Genomic DNA, 23,481 nt, shown 5'->3' on the forward strand with positions numbered 1-23,481 from the left:
TTTTATGTCCCTTGCGTGGTGCAACTTACTTTGTGCCTTAGCTTTTCTCATTTTGTCTCCATATGCTTGCCCTATTTTGTATTCATCCTTCGCACTTGTTTCACTTTTGGCGGGATTCCTCTTTTTATTTTCAGGTCATTAAAGAGTTCCTAATGAAACCATATTGGCCTCTTACTATTCTTCCTATCTTTCCTTTGCATCAGGATTCTTTGCTGTTGAGCCTTTAATACGGTCTCTGAGAAACTACCAACTCTCTTCTACTCCTTTTTCCTTTAGATTCCCTTGGGACCTCACCTATAAGTTCTTGGAGACTGTTAAGGCTGCTTTGTGGAAGTCCATTATCCTTATTCCGCTGCTCTCAATCCTTCCCTTCCTTAGAAAAATTAAATCCATCATTTCATGATCACTTTCACTCAAATTGCCTTCTGTTAGTCAGAATCAAGTCTAAAAAGCCTGTCCCTCTGGTTAATTCCTCCACCTTCTGAAACAAAGTGTTGTCCTGAACACATGTAATATGGCAAAACACAAAATCTCCAGTAAGTTATTGACTTTTCCAACTGAGGTCTAGGTAGCTGAAGTCTTCCATTATTACCAGGTCTTGTGTTTGGGTATGTGTTTTTTGTTCTAGAAATGCCTCCTCCACCTTCTCCTCCTGAATTGGTGGTCTATAATGACTTCTACCATTATGTCTTCCCTGCTTTTCCCCCTTTTATCTTCACCCAGAGACATCCAACTGATCTGCCTCGCATTTCCTTCTGGACCTCAGAACAAGTGCATATATTCTTGATGCATTATGCAACACCACCTCCCTTTTCTCACTGCCTGTCCTTGATGAACAAGGTATACTCTATACCAATATTCTAGTAATATCTTTTTTAAAATTAGTGCATCTATTAATTTTAAAAGACTCACAATTGCATTTAACTAGAAATTTAAGTAAATGCTATACTAGCTAACTACCTGGGAGAAAAAACAACAGTCTTAATTATGGACCAGAACCAAACCCCATCAACATAAAAAGACTCCTGTTGAATTTAATGAGCTTTGCATCAGGCCGCATAACAATTCCTACTTCCATGGGGTGGAATAATGAACCAACATATGCTGCCTGCAAACAATCCAGAGCTACTTTTAACTCTGAGAAACCAACGTGTTAGGATTTCCCCAAGCAAAAAAAATGCAGGAGTGCAAATCTAGAAGTGCTATCGTGCAGCTGAAGTGTTTTGAAAGAGGCCATCTGAATGTTTTGTTCTGTGTTGCCTTGCTCTCCCTTCAGTTCTATCACAACCTGTACTAAAAGTTTTCCTGTTGCAAACCACAGAGGTTAATTCACTGGAGATTATTAAACCTGATGAGCAGAAGAGAAAAGCAGCACTAAAAGGAAACTGTCTGAAGGAAAATCAAGTGGAAGATGGCAAAATGCTAAGGAAAATGCAAATAATTTTATATAAAACCCTTTTTCCTGACCCTTGTTTTTAAGTAATGTTGTTTCCTTTACCAAAAAAAGAATAAGAGTGTATAGTAGGATTTGATTTGTAAATATGAACTGAGTTCCCCGATCTCACAGCTGGGGAAGTTGGGAGTTTGCAAGTAGCTATTTCTATCAATTCTCAAAAGCTTGACTCAGCTTCCACCTAACCCGATAAATGCTGATATCCCCATGGCACTAAGTTTCCATCGGTCAACAGGCACAAAACCCCCTAAGTCCCAACACCACAAAGCTGCTTGATGCCCTAGCTCATGCTAAGCCTTGGCAGGATTCTCAAATGAGACAGGCCTCGTCTATCTGGCCTGTGACGCCAGACAGTAAGTGAGCTCGCAACACAAGACTAATCTGCACAAAAGTGCCAATGGTGACCAGACTGGAAATTTCTAGTCTGGGGTGAGAGTGTGCACCAGAATACTCTATAGCCCAGTGGTCAAGGTATCCAGCTGGGATGTTGGAGATCTGTTTTAAAAATCTTTACACTGCTTAATTTGACACACAGACTTGAACCCAGATCTCCCACATCCCAGCTGAGTGCCCTGACCACCCCGCTATTGACTACAATAAGATGGGAGGGTTTTTGAGACAAAGATGACCTGGGCTTAGGCGCCTAACTCCAGGAGAGGGTTCACAGCTGTGAATTCCAAGCAGAGCAAGGCACTTAACCATCTTTGAGGGGCGTGGCCTAATCCCCACCATCTCCTTGGCAATTCCTGCTGGGTAGTTTAGCCAGCTTTTTGACTTCTGAGAATCCCATTCTTAGGGTAGGTCTAAACACTGTTCAGGTGTATATACACATGCTAGCATGGCTAAAAACAGCAGTGTAGATGTGACAATCTGGGCTTCAGCAACACAAGCACATACCCAGGGTCCCTGGTGTGCTTGTACAGCCCGTGCTTGTACAGCCCATGCCGCTGCATCTACACTATTTTTAGCTATGCTCATGCAGGTCAGGAAGGAATTTTCCACCAGGTCAGACTGGCAGAGAACTTGGTGGGGTTTTGCCTCCCTCTGCAGCATGGGGCACGGGTCACTTGCTGGTTTAAAGTAGTATAAATGATGGAATCCCTGTAATTTGCAGTCTTTAAACCATGATTTGAGGACTTCAGTAACTCAAGCCAGAGGTTAGGGGTCTATTACAGGAGTGGGTGGGTCAGGTTCTGTGGCCTGCCATGTGCAGGAAGTCAGACAGGATGATATGATGGTCCCTTTTGACCTTGAAGTCTATGAGGTACACCTACCTGAGCTGCCATCGCACCTCAGACTAAAATGTAGAACTCCCCTTTGGCTCCTAACTCTCCCCATGCATTGTACAGGGAGCCTGGACACCTAACTCGGGGCTGCGGATTCTACTGGGCAGCAGGACTCCTACGTCCCTCCGTCCATTTAGCCCTTGCATTCATTTTGCCACAATGAATTAAGAGAAATCAGGAAAAGAATGAACTGGTGAGAAACTGGCATGAATTAGTGGAAAGTTACATACATTTTGTCTGGCCCTAACTATTCCCATTTTATGAATAAAGTAAGGGACATTAGGCAATTTGCTCAGGATTAGTCAGCGAGTCACGGACTCTCCCCAGGTCTTCTGACTTCTAAAACTATTTTAACCACTACACAATGCTGCCTCCCTAGTAAACAGCATGAACCCTAAGCTCAAAAGAAAACAGCATTTGAAAGACTGTTCAAAATACATATTGACCAAAAGTCTTTGTTTACAAACCCTCAACAAGGACAGCACAAGATTTCTGTCACCTCAGTAGCATACACAATGATCCTCCAAATGGCAAGTATGGTAATTTCAATAAACATTTAGCCCTTCAATAGCCTCCTGCTTCTCCACTACAATTCAACATGAAGAAATGTAAAACAGCTTTAAATATGGTAGTGTCACAATGAATAAGAGCAGGATGAGTATTAGCTCTGCACAAAATAGGCCAGGCCAATGTTCCTTTAAAGAAATCAACTTCGGTTTGGATTTAACTGAGCATCTTTGCATCTGTCAGTGGCAATTTTATTACTTAGCCAGGTGGGTATACATTTAGAGGGAAAAAGAGCTATGAAGTTGCTAAAATACACTCTCCATGAGTAAAAATACTGAGTTCTAGCACTTCAGCAGGTCTGTTAAGCTCCACCTTTGTGATGGCTGCCAAGGGAATTTTTAGAATTTGTACTGGCAAATGCTTCTTTAATTCACAGATTATCTCCAGTCTACCTCATGGCCTCATTCCATGACCTCAATTCCTGTCACTCTTGAAGTAGTTTTCAGACAACACAATTTGGCAATTTAAAATTACAAATAGAATCTAATAGTTAAGAGACATCTGGTTTACCTTAAGGATTTTGATCAGTTATATAAACTAAACTGTGCTTCTACTTTTGGCTCCTGATGGGAACTGCTAGAATGTGCTCCTGTGGACTGTTTACAAGATTAAGATGATTGGTAGTTGCATCATGGTAGAGACTAGGAGATTCAAATCAGAATCAGGGCTCAGGTGTGCTTTCCGCATAAGCAGTCTTAGTGATAATTCCTGACCCAAAGAGTTGACAGATCAAATTGTGACAAGATGCAAAAGGAGGGAAGTATGAAGATGAGGATAACAAAGATGTTCCTGATGGTTCAGAGGTTTTTTGGGGGGTGCCTGAGTGGGAATGGGGATTAATTTAAAAATAATTAAGGTCAATATCCCCAAAAGAGACTTATTTTAGGTACTCTGAGCGCCACCTACTTCAATGGAGCTAGGAGCTAAACCAATACTCACCAGCTGAGGATCTGGCCCTGCATGTTTCATTCTAGAGCTGATCAAAAATAATTTTCCAATGGAATAGTTTTCTGTTGGAAAAGGTTGGTTCAACAAAACTGAAATGTTTTATGGCAATGTTTCCCAGGAATTTAACTGAAAATTTCAACAAGGTTTAAGTGCTTTGTTTCAATCAACAAATATATAAGTCAAAATGAAGTGCTTCAATGAGCTGTTTCCATATTTCCAAAAAGAAATTTTTCAGACTGTTTCAGAGGAAATTGACATTTTATTCCAATTTGTAATGAAAGGAAATTTTGAAGTGTTGGAATTTCCTGTAGAATGGAGATTCTAAGTCTTAATCAGCTTTGCTTCATTCAAAGTGTTCCCCCCTGCAGTTTGTGATTTTTAAAAAGATGTTCAAATTAGCAGCTGCTTACACAAAAGGGAACACACTTCCTTTTGAACTTTATGACCTTCATAGTTTAGACATTGCCACCAGCTTACCCTATGAAAGATTCTGAAACTGGTCCTTACCTAGAACTTTAGAGCAAAACCACGTATTATGAAGCGTTGAGTTCATGGTGTATATGACTAGCTAGATTCCATTTTTTTAACGCTGGGCGTTGTTTTTGTGGATACAGACTAACACGGCTACCCCCTGATTAGTGTATAGAGTAATCCCACAGATATCCTACCAGTGTGGTTACACCCAGATGTCCCTTGAGATGCAAGACCTTTAATAACCTGGTGTCAACATAAGCAAGAGATTTAATGCACAACTAGGACATTTGATCAAATTACAAGCTTCCTATTGCTCAGTTGAGAACCCTCCAGAGATAACAAATAGGAACATAAAGCACCTATCATCTCAGCAGTTTATAAATGTTGAACCTCAATATCCTTATGAGTTAAGAACATAGAAGTTAAGTGACTTGCTGTTGTGTAACAGAAAACTAACCTAGGTGCAGGAATTAAAACAAAAAACAGACAAAACAACCCAGGAATCATAGCTCATTTCCCTACTGTAACAGCTCTACTAATAGTCTCTCCCTTAAAAAGATCATGTGTTCTACGACGAGCCAAAATACTACATCCTACACTGCTACTGAAGGATATTGTAGGCTTTTATTAATAAATAGCTTGCCCAATTGAGAAATCACATGTTACCTATCAGCTGACACATGCGATGAATTCCTTACACTTCATTAAGTAGCACACTAGCAGGCATTAAGGGCTCTGGCACCATTTAAGGGAAAGTAAATCTATTTTGGGGTTTATACAGAAGCCGGATGTATAAGTGTTGTATTTTTCTGCACAAAGCAAGCAGCATATGCTGTACCTATCATGCCACACTGCGACAAGGAAGATTTTAACACCACTATTCTGGTGAGAACTCATGTATTTCATGGGAGGATGCAAACAGCAGGAAGTTTGTCAGAGGGATGTTACACTCAAAAGAAGTTTTAACATTAAAAAAAAAAAAAAAAAAACCAGGGGCAACCTCTTTCCAGATTGAAAAAATATATAGGATAAGAACCAAATATGTATCCCTCTTTAAAGATTATTCAGGCATCTGACACAAGGAGGTAAGGCAAATGCCAGAAAGTGAACCATTGATAACTACTCTGAGTAGTCTTTCAAACAGCTGTGCACTCACCTTATAGTAATTTCATCTAGAACACGTCTCCCTCGTTTACTAATGTCAACATGGGACTGTGTCAAAACCCTTAACAAAAATCAAGATATATCACTCCTACTGCTCCCCATCCTCTATCCACTATGCCTGTAACCCTGCCAAAAGGAGGAAATTAGGTTGATCTGGCATAACTTGCTCTTGACAAAACCATATTAGCTATTCCTTATAACCCTATTATCCTCTAGATGTTTACAAACTGATTGATGAATAATTTGTTCTAGCATCTTTCCAGATATCAAAGTTACATTGACTGGTCTATAATTCCGCAAGTCCCCTCCCGTGCCCCCTTTTCAAGATAGGTACATTTGCCCTTCTCCAGTTCTCTGGGATCTCACCCATCCTCCATGAGTTCTTAAAGATCATCACTGACAGTTCTGAGATTGTTCAACTAGTTCCTTAAGTACCCCAGGGTGAATTTGATCAGGCCCTGCTCACTTGAATAAATCTAATTTATCTAAATATTTTTTTAACCATTCTTTCCTTATTTGGACTTGCATTCCTTCCCCCTTGATGAGAACTTTAATTGTGTTAAGTACCTGGTCACAACTTACCTTTTCAGTGAAGAAAGAAGCAAAACCGGCATTAAACACCTCAGCCTTTTTGATGTCATCTTTTATTAGCTAGTGGAAGACCTACACTTTCCCCATTAAGAATATGGGCATCAGCAATTTACTTCAAACAATTCTACCCCCTTTCCAGCAGAATGTTACACATCAGTACTGTATGTACTTTATCCAATGTACTCTTCAATCCTGTGAAGCTACTGTTTTATGGTTTTGACTAGCTCTGCTACTTAGTTTAAAAAAATCATTGTCCAACCAACTGATTTAAAGGAGTGGCTTTTGGTTTATGCTGAAATGATTTATTCACATTGATAGAAACCATTTCCAGCACAATAATCTTAAAATATCAAAAGAGTGAGAAAAATAAGCCAAAAGAAAAACTGCTCCTAGAAATCTTGTTTGAAATACGGGACCATCTGACAGCGTGGCATTTTTTAACTGGGTTTCTACGTGCCACTGCAAGCCACTTTGGCCAAACATGAAGCAATACAGTATTGTCCATATTCTCTTTACTCCAAGTTGATAAGAAAGTTACCTGCAATCTGTACTGAGCCATCTTCTCCAAGAAGAATGTTCCCTGCTTTCACATCCCTGCAAAAAATAAAGCAACAATAAGTGTTACTTATTAAGCAAAGCTACTACAAATTATTCCCCCTCCCCCAGATGACACAGGATTGGAATGTGGGTTTGGCTGGGAGAGGGGATGTGTCAGGGCCCTGAAAGTCTCTTTATCCTTCATGACTTCTTCAGGAGCAGCGCCTCTCGTCCTTCTGGAGAAGTCCTGAAAGTGGCAGCAGCTCAGGTGTAGATCAGTTCCAGCGCTGAACTCCACGTGCTCACTCCCAAGTTAATGTTTGCAAAGCTCTTCCAAACACCAGCATGGGATATTTGCTTGACCCCCCACAAAAAAGCATGTACCAGAACAAAATTAGACAAAGACTGCCCATGGATAAGGATTCTAAATACACTTTTAGTAACAGTAAACTGGAATTGACAGCATCATTTTGAAGAATATCTGAACAACTATTTAACATCCTGCCAATTGTGAATCTGTTTCGAGCAGTGGCCATTTTGAGACATGTATTTACATCAGTAGTGCCAGAGCTAAGTAGAGTGACTAGATTTCAATCTGCCTTAATCTAAGAACTTTAAGGCATATTCAGGGATCACTAATATATTGACATTAATTACTACGATGCATGTTAAGCCAATTTTATAGCTGAATGGGATTCACATTTATTTAGAGGCATTGTGCAGTATCAGTGACAAAAAATAAAACTTAACTTCTATGAAAGTAGTATACCTCCAGTGTTTACTGAACATCCTCAATACACTAATACAATAGCTTCCCATATATTACAAGCCTGAAATATGTTTGCGATAAACACTTAGTTGCCTATCACTGATGTAAACTGAATACTAGAAAAGTTGTAATATTATAGCATGTAAGTGTGACTTGTTGAAAAAGGTCTTTGGGACATGAATTACTTACTTGTAAAGGCTGCTGAATGCACAGGCTTGGATAATCAAGTGTTCTAGTTACAGAGGAGGGACAACACAAGGCTGCTACAGTACAAAGATCTGCCACTATGTGACTAAACTCAGACTTGAATAATCCATGGAGAGAACCCATCCAATTTTCAGTGTCTGCTGAGACTGCCCATAAGGGGGCTACATGCATTGTGGTGTAGCTGTGCTGGCCTCAGGATATTAGAGAGACAAGGTGGGTGAAGTAATATCTTTTATTGGACCACCTTCTGCTGGTGAGAGAAGCTTTCAAGCTACGGAGAGCTCTTCTTTAGGTCTGGGAAAGGTACTCAGTCACAGCTAAGTACAAGGTGGAACAGATTGTTTAGCATAAACAAAACCATAACTTTGCTAGACACTAAAATCATGGACTGAGTAGACACACTGGCTTTATGGCTTATTACAACAATCTATAACCCTCTAACAACCCACCCCCAGCTGTCTCCTCCCACCACACACACACACTTCCCTTCCCACTATGACTGGAGAGGTGCTAACCAGCCACTTCACCTTGAATGGTCTCTTACAACGTATTGACTCTTACCTCTCACCTACCCTGTCTCTCTAATAAGGGACTAGCGAGACAAGCTGGGTGAGGTCATATCTTTTATTGAACCAACTTCTGTTGCTTAGACACAAGCTTTCAAACTACACAGAGCTCTTCTTCAGGTCTGGAAAAGGTACTGAGTGTCGCTGCTAAACAAAAGCTTATTTAGCATAAATACTTAACACTTCACCTTGAAAACTCATCTCTTTCACCAACAGAGGTTGGTCCAATAAAAGATTACTTCACCCACCTTGTCCCTCTAATATCCTAGGACCAACACAACTACAACACAACAAACAATAAGGGGGGTGTCATTTATAAATAGGACAACTGTCCACTGCAAGCTAGACAGACCATCGACTCATTTCACCCAGGTCAAAGATCTAAGTTTGTTTGTGTGTGCATACACACACATCCAAAGCTATTATCAAAAAGGAAACCAGTTTTCATAGTGAAGATGGGCATTACTTAGGTACTTTTTCCTATAATTAAGTCTCCACACAACATAGTCAAGAAAGCAGTATCTTGCAAACAGATCAGCTTCTATATGCTATAGATTTTAAGGCCTCATTTTACAAACCAACGTTTATACACTTCCATTAATTCCAAAAAGTATCACAGCACTTTTGGGCAAGGGGGGGGAGGGGACAACAATGGGTTAACAACCACATTAAAAATATAGCTGTCATTTCCTCCCCCAATCCCTTCTTGTAATATTGCAGTAAGAGGACAATATTTAAAATCCCAGTACAATTAGCAGTTGAGAGAGTTGTTTACTCTTTTCTGTTTTTAAAGCAGTAAGGAATGAAGCCTTTCCTGCATTCTGTCACAGGCAAGCCCTCTTGGTTCATATGAGAATAGATTCCACCAGGATTCTGTCCCTAACAGCACCTGTAGCTGGGAAAGTTTAGAAGGTGCTAAAGGCTGGACTGCAAATGCCACCAGTTCGTTAGCTACGGATATAGTCTTTGTTCAGCAAGAAATATGTGCTAGATGTATGCAAAACCAGCTCTAGAAATCCATCCTGGCACTTATCCATGCAGAGGTTGCTCAGTGAAGCCCTCTGGATAACTGGCAGAACAAGTCACTTCCTACAGCAAGTTCTCCAAGCCATTTTCTTCTGGCTGCCCCTTTGTCTCCCCCAAGACATACTGATTTACAAGTTGCAGCTCAAAATGGTGTGGGGGACGGGTAGGAGGGAGAAGGGGAGGGTTGTGTTAGAGAAGAACAGAACAGCATGCATGGAGGGTGGCTGTTGGGGTCCTTGCCTCTCTATGTGGCTGGACCCACCTAATACAGGAAGAACTGGTACTGAATGGCTCTTTCAATTTACTAAGAATCCAGCACTGTATATGAGAGTAGTTTTCAAGGTAAGACTGGTCCATCATGGGCCTGTGCAATGGTACAAAGCCTTTCATAATTCACCCTATGGCTACGGTATATCACAGCTGGCTAACCCACTAAGTGGAATTTGCTGTATATTCAATCAAGTACTAGAGTTAAAACTTGGCTGACATTTACAAAGCAGAGTCAGAGAACGGAGAAATGTTAACTGTCATGCACTGTGTTATATAGAAACCAGTTACATTTCCATTTACACAAACAATTGGGTAACAAGCTCCATGCAGACTCAGAGAATGCCAGACTGCCCCACCCTTGCCAGGGTATGTTGTTGAATAATACTGGGGCATCAAGAGAGTTAAGGCAGGCATTTAGAATACATCTAGTAAAAACATCAGCAGAAAAGTCCTTCTATTCCTTGAATCCCCTAAGTTCTTGTTAAGATGTCTATTAAAATAGTGCTCTCTGCTAGCTCAAAAAAAGAAAAAAAGACCGGTTTTACTGGGGGTTTTAACTGTAAACAACCTATAGTCAGTGCCAAAAATGCAAGTCAAATTTGAGAACTATATCACAGTTTGATGTGGCATTTCGTCTCCATAACAAATGTTCTAAGAAGGCTATTACTCATAGTGTGGTATACACTCCACCCCAATAGCAGCAAAATGGTTCAGAGGCAAGCAATTATTTCGACATGCTTCCATTTTGGTTTTACTGTACCAGAGAGGCAGGTTCAAACCTTTCCATCATCTTCACCACTGTACATAAAGAGGAAGCTCACTGAAACATCTTCAGAGCTATTATATCATGGCCTTCATGCAGCACTGGAATTTCTGAGATTAATTTGTTGTAATAAGCCATAAATCCAGTGTGTCTACTCAGTCCATTATTTTAGTGTCTAGCAAAGTTATGAATTTGTTTATGCTAAACGATCTGTTCCACCTTGTATTTAGCTGTGACACTTTAAGGCTTCCTTAACGTTAGTGACAAGAAAACAAATGAAAAACAACTTAAAAGTGCTTCCCATTTATAAGCATCTCATAGGTTGAATAAACTCACAAGCTGAACAGTGAGTGGTTTATTTGCCCAGAAGATGGTTATTACCAAGTATAAGAATTTGAAGGTACTTCCTAATAAGACGGTAATAACTATACCCTGGGTTAATACATTCCTCAATATTTATCTGAGTTACTCAGCCCAAGGTATGGTCATTATCCTGGAAAGAAAAAACCGGTAAATGAAGTTACAAAACCTTAAGTGAGCAACATGTGGTTGTGAAACAGGGGAAAGAACAGGAATAGGCCAGCCACTGCTGGGGCAAGCACTCAATGATACTCCTTTGCCTGGGTCCACAGCTGGGTAGGGCTGACTGGATGGATAGCAAGGGTGACTCCTCGGATGACTGAAGTACGACCCAACCTTCGACTCAGACGACGAGCCTTCCTCCAGGGACCATGGAGGTATGGTTCCCACCGGAGCTGGGGCAGAGACACTTGCACGTGGGCCAGGGATGGTACCATGGGGCCTGGACCTGGAGAGCAGTTAGAGGCTACCTGCTTCATCCTGTCCAATGGCACCGACGCCAGACTCTGGTACTGCTGGTGACGACAGTACCGAGAGCGCCCGCAGATCTCCGGCCGCAGCGAACGCCTCCACAGTGGACAGCTCTGCGAGAGCACTGGCATCACGCTGTCCCTTCAGCGTCTACTGCTCATCTAGGACCAGCCTCAACGGTATCTGCGAACGGGCCAGAGGCAATGATGCCACCTGCAACGCTGAGGCAGAGAAGCAGCGTGACTTCAGCCAGGCATGGAATGCAGAGCAGGGTGCAACCTTCGGAGTAGGGGAACGCTTCCTCTTGGCCAGATGCTTCTTTCTCAGCACCAGGGATGGCAAATGGTGCAGGGGCCCCCGTATGACAGGACGAGCACTCCACACGGATGCTGAGATACCATGTGCCAAGTCTGACTGGAAGGTCTGAGAGCTGCGTTCATCAAGAGGAACTTTAACTTGGCCTCCCAGGCCTCCTTCATATGGGGTTTAAACTTGCAGCACAGCTATACAGCGATGCCCAACGTGAGCCTCACCCAAGCACATCAAACAAAAAAAAATGCAGGTCACTCAAAGGCATAGCTTTGTTGCCGGAGGCACAGGGCTTGAAGCCCAGTGACCAAGGCATGCCTCAGCACTGGAAACAGACGGAACTCTGCTGACAGAGAAGCATTAACTAAACTAACAACTATTTACACTCTCACTACACACAATATGAAGAAACGAAGAAAACAAAGACCACTGGGAACAGCTTGCCGCAGCAAGGAAAGCTGTCCCAGCAACTGTCATAGGCGGTAAGAAGGAATGAGGGGGCGCAGGGTCGGCTAGGCGCCTTATACCAGCGCTATGAGGGCACAGCACCAGGGGGTGCCGGAGACATCCCAATGGGTATCACTGAGGGGAAAATTTCCGGCAACTGAGCTCGGGGTGCACACACCTACAGTGGAATAGACATGTGCAAGCACTTAAAGAGCTTATACATAGAAAGTGTGTTATAAACACACATAGTGATGTAACAGAAAAGCTACGGGGAAAAAGGATTCTTCACTTGCAGCACAACAAGTTATACAAGCCAATCAAATGCTTGGCTTCTTGGCCCCTTCCCCACCCCCACAGACCACAATAGGTAGAGATGAATCAGACCTATCACAAGAAATAATCAAGCCCATCCTCCCTGCAAAAGCAGGTTCTAATCCCAATAGAGGACATACAAGATATTAATATGAAACTAAGTCTTATTTTAGATGAAATGTATCACTTTTCAGTGGATCCATGCTGTGTTGTGCAATTGTCTTTTCTCATACTACACTGAGAGTGAGGTTAGTGCCACAGTTGACTTTTTATTAAATGTTTTAAGTACACACTTCCAGCACAACAGACTTTTCCATCTATCCTTAGTACATAGAATAGGCAGAGGTTATGGAAATTTGAAAAAATAAAATGGAAAGCAGCTGTTCGTACTTTGTACAAAATCAGGTACCAACAGCTGCCCCAGCACGTCTTACGCCTAAAAAGGATCTCTAGTCTCAAACTTCTACCTACAAAAGGGAAAAAGTACCAAACGAATCAGTTCTAGCCCAACTAAAATATGCCCGAAAAGCCAGGCTACACCATCTCAGGATTATTTGAGTCACTATAAGACATACTGAATTGCTCATGTAATGAAAAAAAAAGTTGCAGAAACTGTATTATAATAATTCGCTCTGTGAATGCTGCTGTGTCTGTCAAGCATAGAAGGTGATGCACCGAATGGTCTAGTAGTGTCTACATCAGGAATTCTAGACTAGAATGACTGCCTGGTCTCAAAGGATATATAAAAAGCTGGGGCAATGGGGGGAGGAGAGACAGGTTGCAATTCTACAGTTCAGGATCTTGCTACAATTCCTGCTGTTTTCTACAGAATCTTATTACTCGCTTTTAAAAGTTTAATTTTTCTTCCATGCCACCACTAGCTAGTGGCTAATGCAAGGGACTGGGAGCCCAGAAGCATGGTTTCTATTCCCAGCTCTGAGACCAGGTAGCTGTATGACCTTGGGCAAGTCACAAATCCTTAGTACTCCAGCTATAAAACAGGGTAAGTTACCTCACAGGGATATTGTGAAGCATAACAGATTAGTGTGAAAAGTGGTGTGTGATGCAAGGACAGAAGACCTATAATTAAGGCTGCAAGCCTGTCATGGAAGTCACAGATTCCATGACTTTCCAGGACCTCTGTGACTTCTGCAGTGGCTAGTGCGGCTGGCTCGGGGCCGCCTGAGCAGCTCAGACAGCGCCTGGGCCAGCCACACAGACTGCTGCTGGGGAAGCGTCGGGCCACCACACCCCTCCCCAGCAGCAGCAGGAGATTGTGTGTGGGAGGGGGCTCAGGGCTGAGGCAGGGAGTTGGGGTGCAGGAAGAGGTGAGAGTTCTGGGCAGCGCTTACCTCGGGGATGGGGGAGGGTTCCCCGGAAGCAGCAACATGTCCCTCCCTTCGTTCCTAGGCAGAGACACGGCCGGGCGGCTCTGCGTGCAGCCTTCACCTGCAGGCACTGCCCCACAAGCTCCCACCGGCCATGGTTCCAGGCCAATGGGAGCTGCGGAGCGGGTGCTCAGGGCGGGGGCAGCATGCAGACACCCCCTGGCTGTACCTCCACCTAAGAGCTGCAGGCACATGCCGGCCACTTCCGGGACCTGGGTAGGGAGCCTGCCAACCCCCTTGCCCCTGGGCCGCCCCCTGCCCCAGGGCACCCAAGTTTTAGTCAGGGGTATAGAGTACAGGTCACGGGCCATGAATTTTTGTTTACAGGCCATGACCTATCCATGATTTTTACTTAAAATACCCGAGACTAAAACATAGCCTTACCTATAATAGACATTTGGCGAGAAACAGAGGAGAAGGGGAGAGGGAAACATGCTTCCACCATCACACCCTACTGGAATAATCAGGCTACTTAAAATGAAAACTTGACTGATACTCTCCCTGCCACCCTGCCCAGGTGTTCCTGAAAGCTGAGTTTCCATGTCACAGTCCAGAAGCTAGAAATAGACTGGGAAATTCTCCTGTGTTCATCCACTGAATTCTTGGATTTCCTCATCTCATTTCCTCTATAGCAATTGCAATAGAGGGCGAGCACAAAACTCCTTTAACAGCTGCTACAAGCTGTTACATAAATCAATGAGAGGGCATACTGTGGAGTCACAAGGTCTGCTTCTTCTCTCTAGGGAGCCAAATAATTTTGCAATGCCCAGTCTCAGGCACTAGTAATAGATGAGAGATTCCAGGTTTGAGCTTGGTTTGCATTTCAAAACCTAATGTCAGATTTAGGTTATGTAAATGGCTGGATATCCTTGCCGATGTGGCAATGCTGATATATACACTACAGGGCTCCAGTTCTTATATACGCTCATTTAAAACACATTCCTAACTCATATGTCTGTTTATCTGTGAAAATTGAGGGACAGAAGCCGGAGGTGGCACTTCCCAGTTCTCAACCTCCTTCCCCAAAAGCTGGAAGTAGCTCTCAGGCTAGGCCAAAGTAGTGAGAGGGGAAGGAAGTTCCCTTGATTTATAATTAAATTGGGTGTTTACACATGTAAAGGGACCTTTAAAATGGAAACAGTCATCCTTTGAGCCACTGATCTTAAAGCAGTGTGGCTTACGAGGGTTCCATTGCATATTACATTTCTCACTCTGGTACAACAATCAGACTCACTGACTGCTAAATGTTCTCTCTGGTACGTATAAAGCATTACAATATTTCTGTTTTTAATAGAAGAGGGGCTACAATGTGGCCTAGTATACATTTACTCCTTCTATCCAAAACCATTTCTGTTGCAGGCTTGCAAAATTTAAAGTATATATTACTAAACAAATATCGTAAGTGGCCTATTTCTAATGCTTTAACTGAATTCTGTAATGGATGGAATAAAAATACAAACACCATTTTCCCCATCCTGGAAACCCTATAGTCCAGTAAATATAGAGCCTGGAAAGAATATTAGCCTGGAATAATTCAGGAACTTTAATTGATTTTGGGTTTAAGGGATCTCCAATTAAGTAACTAACTTACATTAAGGAGAGAAAATCTGTTTCATTGTGACGAAACATAGGTATTATCCATCTTAAAATGGTCTTTGAAGTGGTTGATTCACTGTAGACTTGCTGCACTGTAAATGGAAATGAGAAGATTGCTTATTGAATCCACCGCTTTATTGACTAGAATGATGTGGGAAGACTCCTCTGTATTGGGTAGCAGTGCTGACAAATCAGAACGTGCCTTAAATAAGGCAGTGATGACATTCCTGAAGTAAACAATCCCTCCGTTTCTAAAAATGATTGTGTATTTCACCTGCAATAACTAACAGTTGCTGTGATGCAAGTAGAGGATGGAGATGATCCACTCAGGGTCTCTCCCAACCCCAGATAATTCTAACAACTCAAGAATTGCTAAAAACAACACTAGCTTCATATGTTAGAGTAATCTTTCTACAGATCCCTGAATTCCAAGCCACAATCAGAGCTGAACCCACATAGCAAGTGTGAAAGTTGTCTTGGTTATTATTTCATGCTATATTTTTCTCCATTCATTACTAAGCAGCTTGATTTACCAAGTACTGAGGAGGAAATTCAAACAAGCTTTCTTGCTTTTAAATTTCCCAGCAACAGAAATGACTAAAAAGAACAAAGGAAAGGAGAATCAGTAAGATTAAGATCTTTCATATCTCCTTGAAAGCATCACTCTCAGGCTCATGACAAAGGTCTGAAGTGAAGAACAAAAAAAAAAACAAAAAAAAAAAAAAACAGTGTAGAGTTCATTTCCTAAACACAAATAAAATGCTTTGATAAATCCAGCACTTACAATAACGGTGAAGCACGTGACACTTAGGTCAGGGATCACAATGGAAAGGTAAACAGCGCTGAAAGTGGTCAGAGCCTGAAGTACCAAAGTGAGATTTATATTGAATAGATTCTCTAGGTTTTACAAATTGCATACACACAGTGGTATCGGATCATCCCTCTTCCTTACATGCTTTTATCAGCAGTGACAATTAATGTCATCATCATTAGCCTTCAGAGCGATCATCACTTCCCTTGAAGTGGATAAGGGCACTCTTCACAGGAACTATTGTTTCTGGCTGTTTGCAGCCTCAGGCAAACTGTTTCAGGTTTACCTATGGTTCATATTTGAAGGTTGTCTTTGCGACCATGCAGGTTAGGCACTTTTTGCAAATGAATTCCAAGGTGATAAAGTATAAATTGCTGCCACCATGACAGAGCACTGGTTTGCTAAGTCACCACAATTTGATCTAAATTGGTTCCTGCTCATAGACACTGATGCAACAGTGCCATGTGCCCTCTTATGCCAGATACTGTGCTAGACACTCTGTGAAGCAAGTTTATTGCTTCCACAGATAAAAAATGCTTGGGATCTGTTCTTCCCTACAACGATTGCTTAAGGCTGTAGACAAAAATTCTCATCATTTTGGATAAAGTTTTCAAATAAAACAGAAATGAGTGACTTATAAATGAGCTGTCCCTCATTCTTACTGAGAAAGAAGATGACTAAATCTCATTAGAAGTGTGACAATCCAGTTTTCTGTGAATTTAGAGTCCTTGAAGGGCACCATATTGACAGTACTGGCTACCAGCAACCTGTTTGTCCACAGAACAAATGTTGCTAGAACAACAGCCTTCGCAGGTGGCAAGGTACTTGAGTTTCCATTCCCCTTCAGACACCTGTCTCTTGAGCCCGACTGTGCAGCAGTCGCAGTAGATTTCTATATAGGCACACTTTCCTACTGGATTTTGGCATGATACCAGCTCATTTCCCATAAGCTACAGAATGGCCACAAAATAGCAACAGCTTTCAGCTACCACCAACTTGGCCTGGTTTCAAACTGACAATTAGAGATGAAAGGCTCCATATCGTGTTATCAATCCCTTGAGCTATTCAGTTCCCTTTGGGTTTGTCTTTTTTCAAATACACTCACTAAAACAAATTTGTAGTGCTGAAAAAAAATGTTACACTATTGATATTAAAATAATGAACTGAAGTACTTAGCAGTCTCCATGGCAATTATAAGAATACTGGAATCCAGTTTTGCTGCACCACCTGCCAGCAGACCTGTCAACACATTACTCAGCTACAAGGAAATCAAGTTGGTATACAGAGTTCTGCCAATACACTTCCAGAGCCACCTCACATTACCCCCTACCAGAGCAAGTTTACTGCCATCACCAATAGAGTAGGTATTTGTCCAATTTATTGCAGCTGTATTGACATAGAAAGGTGCAACCTTTGACTACTATTCTCAGCCACAAACCAATTTTTTCAGCTGGGACTTAGTTTAAGTTAGCTGTAATGTAGGCAGGGAAATTAAAAAGTGGATTGTTAACCTCACAGTGTCTCTTTAGCTCCCTCACACGTGTGCATGCCCACAACTTCCACTCTGCTTTCTCCCATTCATCTGGCAAGCACCTATTAAGTCTCTTCGATTTCCTTCACTGTGTTTTTCCTCTTCCCTCTTGCCACCCTCCCCAAGTCAGGAGACCAAGCCACCTTATTTGGTGTGAGTATCAGGAACTGTGTTGTTTCTTCACAACATTCAGTTGGGCATCACGGCACTCTCCCCTAAAAGACTGACAATTTGGAAGAGGTGGAATATTTTCTAGATAAATGATTGCTCTGTATCATTGTACAAGCAGCTTCAACTAAGAACACCACAGGTGCTGCCTCTTCTGGTAAAGATGGGCCAGCAAGTGAATGCCTAAATGTACTGCTGCCTGTTTTCGATGCAAGGCCAGTATTTTCAATATATATAATTTTTAGTCACTTACTGAACCTTTTCATATTTGGAAAACACTATCTGACTAAAGAATTCTGTGATCCTGAAGAGTCTTACTTTACACATGAGTATTTGTGATTTATCATTTCACCTGGGTTGAAATTTCAGTTACACAACAGCTAATCATGAACAGAAAAATAAGCTCAATTAAAATAGGGAGAAAGACAGACCTTGAAGCAATTAATCAGCATGATTCATTTGTCAGGTTGCCATAAAAATCATCACCTGAAAAAGTGCTAACCTTAACTTTGACTAATTCATTGTAAGTTCAGTAATTTCAAAAGCTTTTTGGTTACTTTTGCTTTAGTTACATATTGCATGGAGTCATCCATCAAACTCCTGGACATCTGATAATTCCTGATCAAATACACAGAAGAATCAGAGTCCAAATCATGAGAGGTGCAAAATATCTACCATCATCCTGCCATAGTCAATCATGACAGCATTATCTGGGAGTGACCTGTCAGCTTAGTCATAAAATGGGCTTGTCTCACTTGTTTGACTTCTGTGGAAACGTCATCGGGTGCAATCCTGAAGCCGTGCTCATGAAAGCAAACCCATGGACATCAGATTGCTCACACAACGGCTGCAAGATTTGGTCCTTAATCTTTAGCACACTAGCTAGTTCTCAGGTGTTTAATACTTTAGACACTGACTAGATTCCTAGTATTTCAGATAGTCACTGGAGTCACTGTGCTAGGAAGGGAGGATTGGCTTCTGGTTATGGAGGTCAGATGAGTAGCATGAGGCCAAACAGTGGATGTATGCAGTAAAACATGGCCAAGTGCAGATGAGTGTATAACATAAGGCTGTCTGCTTCTAGCTCTGGGGTACTGGAGGTGGTGCCTTGTGCTTAAAGAGGCAAACAGGAAGTGTGGCTTCTGCTATTTGAAACCTACAAGGAATTGACAAACTAGTAATGTTAAGGTTGAGAAGCAACTGGAGATAAGCTGTACTTTTAAAACAAATCTTACTAAAGTGCAGCCAACATTTACTGGTATGTACCACTTTTCCCTTTGCTTTTCAGATGGTAAGCTCTGTGGGCAAGGGACTCTACCTAACATATTGTGAGTACTGGTCCCAAGGCCTGCTGGGGACATCAGCTGGCGGCTCCTTCATAGAGCCGTGAGCACGGGCATGTACTTGGCACAGTTCACTCCCCTCCCGGACACCTGTCCCTTTTGCGGCATGAAGGAGACCCTGGCGCACGTGTACCTGGAGTGCACCAGGTTACAGCCCCTATTCCGGCTCCTCCTAGATATTTTATTACGGTTTTGGTTGCACTTTTCCCCTCACCTGTTCATCTATGCACTCCCTATCTGTGGCCCCACAAAGTCACAGGACCTCCTTGACAACCTCCTCCTAGCCCTGGCCAAAATGGGCATCTACAAACCAGGAAGAGGAGGTTGGCAGACAGGGTTTTCTGCGACTCTGGGGCCTATTTCCATTCCTCATTCCTGGACGCCTTCAAGGAGCAGTGGGCACTGTCCAGGGTTCTCTGCTCAGTGTCCCCATCAGGTTCCCTTCGTTTAGCCCTGTAACCTCACTCCTGTTCCTGTTATCTCATTAGTTGTCCCCCGCACTTATTTGGAATCCCGGACTTGTCGATCCTCCCCTTAGGCTGGGGGGAGGTCCTTTAGTAGTGAGCGAGCAGAAGCCCACTCACCTCCTGGATGCCAACAGGACATTGTGAGTACTACTGGATACACACACACACACACACACACACACACTTCCACTAAGGAAGAGGTGGAGGATTTCAAAGCAGTAGTTCCTGGCTCCATTTTAGGTACTTACATGGTACTTACATTACTATATATCTGAGCTCACAATTTTAAATGTATTTATCTTCTCAACAGCCCTGTGAGGTAGGGGCAGTGCTATTATTCCCATGGTATACACGGGGAACTAAGGAAAAACAAGACAAAGCAACATGAAGCCTATGGCACAGCAGACAACTTAAGATGGGTCTCCCCAGCTCCATGCTAGCACCCTAACCCTGGGGCATTCTTCTCCCAATCAGGAATCAGAGATAAATATGAAACTTTTCAACAGAGATGCTTGTGCTTCACTTTGGCTGCTAAGGAGGTTAAACAAGAATTTCAGGAAACATTTAAGCCCTCCCTAGATGTTTGACTTGCAAATTCCCCCAAAGAGTACTATCCAATTACTTCTACCTACCCAAAACAGCAACAGACTCACTCTAGTGATAATGAAAAGACGGCTGCCCAAACCTTACTTGGAAGTGACACTGCAACTATGACAAGCTTGTGTGGAGTGAGAAGCAGCAGCAGGATTTCATTAAGCCAGTTTGCCATGTGGTAACTTAATTTCCCATTGAAGGTACATTATTTAAAAAGTACATCATCATCAGCTGCACAAAAGTTCTATTGCCTATATATATATATACACACATACACACACACACACACTTATATATTTATTTATTTTCAGTCTCACTGCTGATTTTACAGCAATAGCTGTTAGTACTCTGTTCAGGACAAGAGTTCCCATAGTCATCCTTTAGGCTCTGCCAATGGCCTGGTGTCAAGCTTGGCCAGATGTGCTACTTACATTTATTCTACCGTACTGTGATTAACTGTATTCAGCCAGTTTTCTGCTAGGTGTGATATATGACTCAAGTGTTCCAGCTACATTTGTGTAATTGACTGAACAAACATTTCATTGTGCTAGCTATTTGCGCTCTTATTTTTTAAATATCTAACAGAAGGCTTGTACTCCACAGCTCTGACCTCATTTCACCCTGCTTTATACCTGCATTCAGAAACCCCACATTACAAGCATCCTTCAGGTGGTCAGTGATCACCAGATGGATTTCCTCCAGAACCAATAGATCTTCGGTCAGCTTAAAAAGTGAGTCAAAGTTAGTTACATTAAACACTTCCTATCAGAACTGCAGCCGCAAACCTTTCTTCCCTCATAAGAGCATAACAGCCATAATGGGTCAGACAAAGGTCCATCTAGCCCAGTATCCTGTCTTCCAACAGTGACCAAAGCCAGGGACTTCAGAGGGAATGAACAGAACAGGTAATCATCAAGTGATCTATTCCATATTACCCATTCCTAGATTCTAGCAAAACAGAGGCTAAGGATACTATGATACCTTCCCTGCCCATCCTGGCTAATAGTCACTGATGGACCTATCCTCCATGAACTTGTCTAGTTTCTTTTTGAAAGCTGGTATAATCTTGGCCTTCACAACATCCTCTGGCAAGGAGTTCCACAGGTTGACTCTGTTGTGTGGAGAAATACTTCCTTATGTTTGTTTTAAACCTGCTGCCTATTAATTTCGTGGGGGGAGGGTCACCTAGTTCTTTTGTTTCTCATAGGCACATTGCTTTCTTCCTGCAACCAGTATGAAATCTTTTCCTTACAATGCGGAGTGGACACTCTCTAAAACCTTGCCTTTGTAATAGGATTGGTCAGTCATCCTTCCACCCACCTCTCTGTACAGAAGAACTTCCCAGACTGCTTTTCCCCACATGCTGCTGGCATCACTCTACTTTCAGTCTGTGTATTCTCTTGCTGAGCATTGAGATAGCTGTCCAGATGTTCCCAGAATGCACAGACACAAACCAGATTGTAACTCATGGTTGTGGACTTAAAGATGCAGCAATGACACAGCGCAACAAAGCTGGCTGTATTTAATTCAGGACACTGACCTAATTAGAAAAGTACAATGATATTTGTGGTGTGACTGGATCCAAAATGGATACAGCACGTTTGGCTCCACGTGCTAAAAGTTTTGTGAAAATCAGATTTCTTTCAATTGCACTAAAAATATCCACACAATGCCCCAAATAATCTTTACCACAGTTACTTTCATACTATTTCATTACAAGTCAAATGAAGAGACCATCCTCTCTCTTTAATGCAGAGTACTTCTGTTTGGGACTGGTATGATCGCTGCTGGAATACTGTGTCCAGTTCTGGCACCCATAATTCAAGAATGTTGATAAACTGGAGAAGGTTCAGAGAAGAGCCAAAAGAACGATTAAAGGATTAGAAAACCTGCCTTATAGTGACAGCCTCAAGGAGCTCAATCTATATGTTAAGCTAAAGAGAAGATTAAGGGGTGACTGGATTGCAGTCTATAAATTCCTACATGGGGAACAAATATTTAATAATGGGCTCTTATCTAGCAGAGAAAGGTACAAGATGATCCAATGGATAGAAGAAAAGGAGTACTTGTGGCACCTTAGAGACTAACCAATTTATTTGAGCATAAGTTGAAGCTAGGCAAATTCAGAAACAAGGCATAAATTTTTAAACGGTGAGAGTAATTAACTACTGGAACATTTTACCAAAGGTCAGGGTGGATTCTCTATCATTGATCATTTTTAAATCCAGATTGGATGCTTTTCCTAAAGATCTGTTCTGGGAATTATTCTGGGAAGTTCCATTGCCTGTGTTAAACTGTAGGTCAGACTAGAAGTAGATGATCGTAATAGTACCTTCTGGCCTTAGAATCCGTGAATCTACGAAAAGTAATTCCCATAGAAAAACCTAACTTTAAACAAAGGCAGTGACAACATCAATCATGCATGTCAATAAGATTATACTGAAAAAATCATCAGCTTCAAAACACCAGCTAAACAGATCTATTGGAATGCCCAGCAGAGCATGTTTGATATGCCCTTTTGCCCTTATTAAATTCTAGAGACTTTTTCTTTGAAATTCTCTAGCATCTCTATGCTTTGGAGCAGGGATGTGAAATTCAGCAGGGAGTGGCCTTAGCATTAGGTACATGCCTTTGCTACTCCCATGATTACTGGGAGTAATGAACTGCCCTAATTTGACCAAGTTATAAACTTCTGAAAGTCGGTTTGTACATGCTCAGAAGAGACTTGCTAAAGCAGTGATTTTTAACCTTTTTGCATTTGCAGACCCCCTAAAAAAATTTCAAGTGGAGGTGGGGACCCCTTTGGAAATCTTAGACAGTCTGTGGACCTCCAGGGATCCACAGAGCACAGGTTGAAAACCATTGTGCTAAAGCTTGCTACCAGCTAAAGACCATGAAGATTCCATCTGCACTGAGCATGCTCCATCTTCTTGCAGCTCCTACCTGTTACAAGCAGCGCATGTACCAGTCCCACAGAATGACTGAGCATGCTCCAGCCCAAGATGAGGGGTTTAGGATGACTTTTCCTGTAATTGCTGCTCCAGGCCAGAGTTGGGCCAGACA

The 23,481-nt window shown here is 42.2% G+C and overlaps 1 protein-coding gene across 3 annotated transcripts in view; it reads right to left on the reverse strand.

Moving 5' to 3' along the window:
- OXSR1 (oxidative stress responsive kinase 1) overlaps nt 1-23,481 on the reverse strand; it is a 118,719-nt gene that overhangs the window by 34,779 nt on the left and 60,459 nt on the right. For all 3 annotated transcript variants that reach the window (XM_084619534.1, XM_084619535.1, XM_084619536.1), the window contains one exon: nt 7,022-7,077. In XM_084619534.1, coding sequence (XP_084475660.1) covers nt 7,022-7,077 — 56 coding nt within the window. The remainder of the gene's footprint in view (nt 1-7,021; nt 7,078-23,481) is intronic.

This window comes from Lepidochelys olivacea (genome assembly GCF_965140295.1).
Source record: "Lepidochelys olivacea isolate rLepOli2 genome assembly, chromosome: 2".
NCBI lineage: Eukaryota > Metazoa > Chordata > Testudines > Cheloniidae > Lepidochelys > Lepidochelys olivacea.